The sequence below is a fragment of the Marmota marmota genome, unplaced genomic scaffold (assembly GCF_001458135.2).
Source record: "Marmota marmota marmota unplaced genomic scaffold, marMar, whole genome shotgun sequence".
Lineage (NCBI taxonomy): Eukaryota > Metazoa > Chordata > Mammalia > Rodentia > Sciuridae > Marmota > Marmota marmota.
In genome coordinates this window covers 511388-518779 of record NW_026000241.1, presented here as the reverse complement: position 1 = coordinate 518779, position 7392 = coordinate 511388, and the positions used below count along the sequence as shown (strand labels likewise).

At 59.5% G+C, this 7392-nt stretch overlaps 3 protein-coding genes and 2 non-coding genes across 5 annotated transcripts in view; 2 read left to right on the top strand and 3 right to left on the bottom strand.

The window, feature by feature from the left end:
* Window positions 1–118, top strand: part of Eif3g (eukaryotic translation initiation factor 3 subunit G) — a 2093-nt gene extending 1975 nt beyond the window's left edge. Inside the window, exon 5 of the mRNA XM_015488815.1 lies at window positions 8–118. Within this exon, the coding sequence (XP_015344301.1) occupies window positions 8–118 (111 nt within the window). The remainder of the gene's footprint in view (window positions 1–7) is intronic.
* Dnmt1 (DNA methyltransferase 1) overlaps window positions 1–595 on the top strand; it is a 59816-nt gene extending 59221 nt beyond the window's left edge. The window contains exons 43-44 of the mRNA XM_015488986.2: window positions 4–114; window positions 479–595. The gene's annotated coding sequence lies outside the window, so the exon portion shown is untranslated. The remainder of the gene's footprint in view (window positions 1–3; window positions 115–478) is intronic.
* The window catches only part of LOC107144953 (suppressor of SWI4 1 homolog), a 12710-nt gene continuing 5523 nt past the window's right edge, over window positions 206–7392 (bottom strand). Inside the window, exons 3-15 of the mRNA XM_048795336.1 lie at window positions 7269–7390; window positions 6798–6899; window positions 6555–6605; window positions 6278–6448; window positions 5415–5491; window positions 5108–5215; window positions 4888–5011; window positions 4720–4798; window positions 4483–4612; window positions 4257–4414; window positions 3966–4177; window positions 3402–3513; window positions 206–1982 (exon numbers count right to left, since the gene is read on the bottom strand). Of these exons, the coding sequence (XP_048651293.1) occupies window positions 883–1982; window positions 3402–3513; window positions 3966–4177; window positions 4257–4414; window positions 4483–4612; window positions 4720–4798; window positions 4888–5011; window positions 5108–5215; window positions 5415–5491; window positions 6278–6448; window positions 6555–6605; window positions 6798–6899; window positions 7269–7298 (2454 nt within the window). The 5' untranslated portion in view covers window positions 7299–7390 and the 3' untranslated portion in view covers window positions 206–882. The remainder of the gene's footprint in view (window positions 1983–3401; window positions 3514–3965; window positions 4178–4256; window positions 4415–4482; window positions 4613–4719; window positions 4799–4887; window positions 5012–5107; window positions 5216–5414; window positions 5492–6277; window positions 6449–6554; window positions 6606–6797; window positions 6900–7268; window positions 7391–7392) is intronic.
* On the bottom strand, window positions 5293–5372 carry LOC125613857. The gene has a single exon (XR_007344451.1). It is a non-coding gene; the product is annotated as a small nucleolar RNA U105B (small nucleolar RNA).
* LOC125613855 lies at window positions 6668–6753 on the bottom strand. The gene has a single exon (XR_007344449.1). It is a non-coding gene; the product is annotated as a small nucleolar RNA SNORD105 (small nucleolar RNA).

Below are 7392 nucleotides of genomic sequence, written 5' to 3'. Positions count from 1 at the left end.
CCTCCAGGGCTTTGCCTTCATAAGCTTCCACCGCCGGGAGGACGCCGCACGTGCCATCGCCGGGGTGTCTGGTTTCGGCTACGACCACCTCATCCTCAATGTGGAATGGGCCAAGTAAGACCCCTGCTGCCCCAGACCCGCCCCCTCCCTGTCACAGATCACACTGAGGCTGACGTGGGTCCCACCCCAACTGAATAGTCAAGGCTGTTTTGAAGTGGCAGTCCTTTATTGTCATTTTTCTAAAAAACCTGGCAGAGAGGCCATCAGACATTAGTGACAGCTGCCTTGCCTGGGACCCACCACCAGTCTGGCAGGCAGGGCCCAGTTTGTGACTGCTAGCCTGACTCCTCATGTGCCCTGCCACCACACTGCCTGGCCTCCCCCCTCTCCCAGAGCCCCGCTGTTTGCGGTGGGGGGGTGTCTTGGGGTGCCATCACGTCCCGCATTTTGTTGTCCTCACCACTTCCTCACTCTCTAGGCCATCAACCAACTGAGCCACCTGTCACCACTGCCACTGCTGTCCAGCCTAGACCTCTGTGATGGAAAGGAGCCTCCAAGAGCAGGGGACTCCAAAGGCATTAAAAGGCTCAAAGCACCCACGTGTGTCCTCCTCATTCTCGCGCGCCTCCTCCCTGGGGTGGTGGCACCGGCTCTCCAGGCTGGTGTTGGCCCCCTAAACTCGCGGGGCCTTCTTGCTGTGGGTGAGGAATCCATCGTGTGCTGGCCTGGGCTTCAGCTGTCCCACCCTGGCCAGGGGCCCAGGCCTTTCTCTAGGGAGGCAGTGGCAGCTCGGAGGCCTCTTGGTGCGTCAGGGCCGATGCCTGCTGTGGTCTGGTTCTCACTCTAGTCCTGTCCCAGTGCCTGGTGGGGAGAGCAGGCGGGTCACAGGCTCAGCTCAGAGGCCTGGGGTTCTGGGGTTCGGAGATTGTCATTATCAAGAGGCAGGTCTTGGCCAGGAGTCTTGTCTTCTGGGTGGCCTCCGACACACTGTGGGCAGTTTTGGCGGCAACAGCTCAGGCTGGGCACCACAGCCATGTAGAGCAGGGGATGTATGCAGATGGCCAGGGGCACAAGGCCCCGCATCACCTGGAAGCCCAGATAGGGCCCCAGCTCCAGCGCCCCCCTAGCCTGGGTCTCATTTGCAAAGCCTGGGCAGCGGGTGTACCAGCGCTGCCGGGCATCCACGTTGAGCACCCGTGTGATGTGATAGGGCATGTAGGAACTGGCGTAGAGGACTACACCACTGGCCACCAGCACTGCCACACGCAGCTTCTCACCTGCTGTCATACCATGGCTGCGGAAAACGGCCCACCCCAGGGCACTATAGGCCACCAGGGAGAGCAGTAGTGGCACGCCACCACCCAGCCCTGCCAGTACCAGGCTGTAGGCTTTGTAAGCTGCAAGCTGGTGGTCATCTGCTGTCCCCAGGCACTTGATGCAGGCCTCAGGCCTGTCTGTGCTGCATGGACCTGCTCCCTGCTGAAGCCTCTTTAGGCGGGAGAAGCTGAGCATGGGGGCGGCCAGCAGGGCTGCCAGGGCCCAGCCAGTGGCACTGATGGCCCAGGCGTGCTTGGGCCGCAGGTGGCTGCGGGTGAAGAAGGGGTGGACAACACCCAGGTATCGGTTGAGGCTGATACAAGTGATGAAGATGACACCCCCCAGCAGGTTGCAGGTGAAGAGGAAGCGCTCCAGGCGGCAGGCCATGTCCCCATAGCGCCAGTTCTTGGGTGGGTAGAAGTAGGCGGCCAGCGGGGGCAGCGTCAGGGCGTAGAGCAGGTTGCTGATGGCCAGCTGGGCAGAGAAGACCACAGCTGGGTTCCAGGGCCGCTGCTCCCGACTGCCAAAGCGGTACAGGGCCAGGCCATTGCCAGCCATGGCCACCAGGAACGCAGCCACCAGAACGGGCCAGAGGAAGTCCTGCTGGTAGCTACTAAGCACAAAGTCAGCAGCTGCTGTGAACTTCTCAGGGCAGGACTTGTCACCTGTGGGCGGGGGATGTGAACAGCTGAGCTCTGTCCTTCCTCAGCATGGTTCCTGCTGCCCTCAGCCCACATCTGCAGTGAGGTTGATTCTTCCAGCTGGGGCCTGCGTGCACCATCTCCCTAAGTCCTCATGTCCTGCAAGGGATACCAGCCTCGGCTCCTGCTTGCAATGGAATCTGGCCCCGAGTCAAGAGATTCTATTACTTAGCTGATAAATTTACTGGGTCACAGAGGACCGGCTGAGCACTAGCAGAGGGCCAGTGCTCTCACGTTGGTCTGCATGTAGGTCAGCAATGACTACCCAGAGAGGGCCGTGGGCCCCAGGGCAGAGGAGCAGGAACCTCAGGGAGTCCCCAAACTTACACTAGTCCTTCTTGAAGTCGAATCTATCAGTGAGTCCCAGAGTGCTACATCAAAATCTGTCCCTCCCTAGCCCTTTCCAGGGCCAGCCCCCATCATCTCCCACCTATACCAGCCCTGTGAGCCCTGGACCTCCAGCTTCCTGCTTCACCTTCCGTGTCCTCCCTACAACCCAGAGGGTGCCTGTGAGCACCAGAGAGAGGTCTCATCCCTCACCCTGCACAGGCCTCCATGGCTCCTGCTTCAGAAAGGTCAGTTCTGCAGGGGTCAGAACTCAGCAGAAGAGCATGTTCTTGGCTTGTGCAAGGGCCTGGGGTTGACCCCAAGCACCCTCCTCCCCTCCCCCAAAAAAGTTCCATCCCACAAAGTCCTGAAGGAACCATCCCTCCCACTCTCCCTCGTGTTCTCCGCAGCCATGACTCCCTACAGCAACCCCCAAACCACCAGCTTCCTGGCTGATCCTTAAGACATGTCCAGCCCCTGGGCCTTTGCACTGGCTGTTCTTGCCCAGTTACTGAGTCACCAGCCAGTCATGCAAGTCACCCTCCCTGCTACCCCTGGAATCTGACCATGTCTGGAAGAGGACTGATCTCCCTCACGACGGACGTGCATCGCTCATGTCCTCTGGCCCCCTTTCCCTGGTCTTTTCCACAGCCAGGTTATCTTCTTTTGATCATTATAATGAACATTTCCACCAGAATCCCCTCCAGGAGGGCAGGAAGCACCACTGTGTCACTGTCCCCAGTACAGCCTGGGGACCATGTGCCCCAGAGCTGGTTCTGATCCCCTTGTGTGCCCCTCCCTCAGCCTTAGCTTTGTGATCTGAAAACTTGGCCTGTTCTGTGGCAGGCTGGCCCCTAGCTCTTGGGGATGCACAAGCCCCGCTCCAGCCCAGCCTGCCCCTCAGAAGGCTCTGAAGCCTCCTGCCAAGCACCTTTTAACCCTCTCCCCTCTTCCTGAAGACCCCTGGCCAGCCCGTCTGTCACCACCTGGGTTGAGCAGCCTAACTCCTGCCATGTCTTCACTCAACCCTTAATTAGTCCAGCACTTGCTCCTTACCTGAGATGGTGGCCGCCATGGCCTGATCAGCCAGCCTGTGGCCTGCCACCCACGCCGAGCCCTGCTGAGGCTCCACCCGAGTTACCAGCAGCCCCTCCCTCAGCCTGCAGAGCTAGTCAGACACCCAGCTTCCTTCCTCATTGCACCACAGCAGAACGTAGTCTGCTCAGGGACCTGGGGGAGGGGAGATCAGGAGGGGCCCATGCCTCAGCACAGGACACCCCAGTCAACCACCCGTCCCCTCACTGCCGGAGGTGGGGGACATGCACCAGGACCTGGGGCAGAAACCAGGTTGGCCCTGGTTCCTAGGCTGTCATGTTGGGCACCAGGTGGCCCTGGTTCCTAGGCTGTCATGTTGGGCACCAGGTGCCCCTGATCCATCCAGAAAGCAGACTTCAGACACCCGCCAAGTTCAGTCTCTTTATTGATGTGCGAGGGTGGGGGTGGGGGGGCTGGGGGTTGGGCTACCGCTCCTTTATGAAAGGAAACCGAGGGCTGCACAGGGGCAGCTCTTTTGGGCCCCAATCTGGGGCATTCCATGCATCACTGGGCTCAGCCTCAAGCCCTTCTCTTCAGTGGCCTTCCCCGGCTGCGCTCTCGGGCAGTCCCTCGGTGCCCCTGCTTGCCCTGGACTCCCGTGGGTCTACTCTTGGGCTTCAGAGGCCTCCGGCCACCATCCTGACCCCTGTCTCGGTTAGGCCTCCGCTCCTTCACCCGCTGCTTCTTGCCTGGAGGCCCCGTGTGCAGTCTCCGCTTGGTCACCCTGGGGAACATGTCTGTGGGAAGACAGTCGTCAGGGCCCCCAAGGACCAAAACCATGTCCTGGGTGCCCAGCTGCAGGACCCTGCCACACACCCTCATCAGGCTCCTCGCCCACTGCCTGGCGGAAATACTCCGCTTCATCTTCTTCCTCCTGCTGGCCAGCCCTCTCGGCCTCTGGGGGCACCCCTGGGTCCTCAGCATCACTGTCCCCATCAGCACGAGCTCTCTTCATGCCCGCCAGGCTCTTCTTCCTGCAGGAGATGGTGTCAGCCAGCCACCTGCTGGGGGCCACCGCGCCTGCCCGGCTGTCCACACGGACCTGTGGGTCTCCCGCTGCTCCCGCTTGCGCTGGACATTCTGGTTCTGCTGATCCTGCCTCTGGGCCTTGAGCCGCAGCTTCTCCTCCTTGGCTGCCAGGATGGCCTGCAGCTCCTCCTCCGTCTTGTGCACTGAACAGGAGGACACAGGTCACCAAGGTCCTGTGTGCTGTAGCACCACAACCTACCCTGGCTGGCCTCGTATCCCTGAACCCGAGCCTGGCCACCCCTAGCCTCACCAAAACTGTGGAACAGCACGTTGCCCTCCCCGACGCCCTCTTGGATCTTAATGAGCTGCAGCGTCATCCGGGGACCAATCTGGGGGGGATGGGGGGTGGAGGAAGAGTCAGTTCTTCCTTTGGGGCTGGGGGCTGCCAGAGAAGGTCACCCCTGCCACCGAGCATCACCTCTGTGAGCCGCACTGCGCTCTGCTGGGCCCGCATGTTGCCGCGTCCTGCAATGGCCTGGGGTAGCTCAGTAATGTTGTGTTCGCCATCAGGCTCCGCCTCACTTTCTGAAAGCCCTGCACCCCTGTGGGGACACATGGGACTCAGCAGGTGATCAGATTCCAGGGACAGTTCTAGGGCCCTTGGATTGCAGTGACCTCCCACCCTGAGCCCTCCTCACGTGGCCAGCAGCTCGCTGATGTCCTGCAGGCGACTCATGTTGGGGAACTTCTCCTGCAGGAGCTTCTTCATCCCCCGACTTGCACCCACGGGAACCACTTTGATGCTACTGCAAGGCAGAAGCGGGGTGGGGTAGGGGTGGCGTTAGGTCACAGCGTCTGAACCCACTCTGCGCCCCTTGCCTCTGGGCAGTGCGTCAGAGCGTTTACTTTGAGACTGAGCAATCACGGAGTCTCAGCAGCTGCGCTGTCATCAGTCGCACAAGGAGGCCTGGCCCTGCACCCCTCACTCCCTCTCAGAGCACTCACTAATGGCGGAAGTCCAGCTCCTGGGAGTCAGCGTTGTAATTGATGAGAAGGCAGCGCTTGATGGTGTTCAGGTTCACCTGAGGGAAGAGAAGGGACCCAGTGAGCTGCCTGCAGCCTTCACAACCCTGGCCAAGCAGGCCCCACACCACTGGCCATGCCATGCAGCTGCTGGTGCTGCAAGTGGTGCCCACATCAGATTCCCTACTGAGCAGGAGAACTGCTGCCAACATGGACTAGGGGCTGGGGCTCTGAAAAAAAAACTGCAGTCCTACTGGGCGCGGTGGCACACGACTGTAATCCCAGCAGCTCAGGAGACTGAGGCAAGAGAATCCCAAATTCAAAGCTAGCCTCAGCAACTTAGCAAGGCCCTGCTTCAAAATAAAAAAGGGCTGGGGGTGTGGCTCTGTGGTTAAGTGCCCCTGGGTGGTTCAATCCCTGGTGCCAAACCAAACCAAACCCTGTAGTCCTTGGCCTAGCATGCCCAAGGGCCTGGGTTTAATCCCCAACTCTGATGGTGGCGGCAGTGGGGATGATGAGCCCCAAACAAAACTCCAGTCCTGCACTCTTTCACCCCCGCTCACCTTTTTATTTTCAGACAGGGTCTAAATTGTTCGGGGCCTTACTAAGTTGCTGAGGCTGGCTTTGAACTTGCAATTCTGCCTCAGCCCTCTGAGGTGCTGAGATTACAGACACGCACTACTGTGCCCAACTAGTAGCACACTCTAGATTCTAACCTCAGGCCAATGACTTCATCTCTGTAAACCCGTTTCCCCTTTATCAAATAAGGTCATTAATAAAGGGCTGGTGGTACCCATTCCATGACCCATCCACCTACACCTGCCAAGACAAGAGGCCCAGCCTACCTTGTGCACGTTGATGGAGGGGAACAGGTTCTGGAACATGGTGGCCATAAGCTTCACATGCATGCCGTGAGGTCCAAAGTTGTTGAGTACCAGGAGGGGAGGGTGGGCAAACTGCTGTTCATGCATGCGGTGCCGGCGCAGCGAGGAGACCACATCGCGGACCAGTGTGTACTGCCAGGCAGGACGGGAGTGGATGATTATCACTTACATGTGGCAGGGGCCATCCCCAAGCCCAGCTCCTACCCAACATGGCCTCTGTACCACCTCCACCCCTCACCTTGTTGATCTGGAAGGTCAAAGTGGGGCCTCCTGGGAGCCGCATCAGTTTCTGCAGGAGAAAAGAGGATCAGTGCGGATGCAGGTATTCAGCAGGGGCAGGGCAAGTGGGAACCTCTGCCTGTCTCTTCAGAGCGTTTACTTTGAAGCCAGAATCATGGCAGCTCAGAGGCACAGGGTTTCATCATGAGAGACAAGGAAGGAGAGGGCTTGGGGGAGATGAAAGGTGTGGATGCCCACTCACAAAATAGACACTGGTCTCTGTTTTGCTTAGGATCAGGAAGTGTGTGACCCCAAGGGGCCCAGCCACTGCCACACAGTCCTTCAGCGAGTTCTTCTTGCGGATCTAGAAATTACAAAAAGGAAAAGAAACGAATAGCGGTATTCCTCACTAAGACAGTGACGTTCAGCTGAGGGTCCCGATCGCTAGAACCAGGGTTTAGTTAAGTGCCATCTCTGCCCCTTGCTTCCTATGCACCTTTCATTAACAGATGAGCAATCAGAAGCCCAGTGAAGCCTTGCCCCAGGTCCTTCAGAGAAGCTACGCTTTGCTGTCCCCACTGCCCAACTAAGCCCCAAGCTAGATGCAGAGACCCTGTCCTCAGGTAGGTCCCGTTCTCCAGTCGGGACACAGCGGCCTCCCGAGGTTTCACAGAGCCGGCCCTCAGCCGCGATGACGGCCCAGGGTGGGTAGAGGCGGGCTGGCTGGGCAGACCTGCAGACGGGTGGCGGTGAGCGGCTCCATGACCCGACGCACGTCCAGGCTGAGCTGCCGGACGCTGCGACCCGCGCTGCCCCGCGTGAACACGAACGAGTGCGGTTGCGCGGCGTAAGCCTCG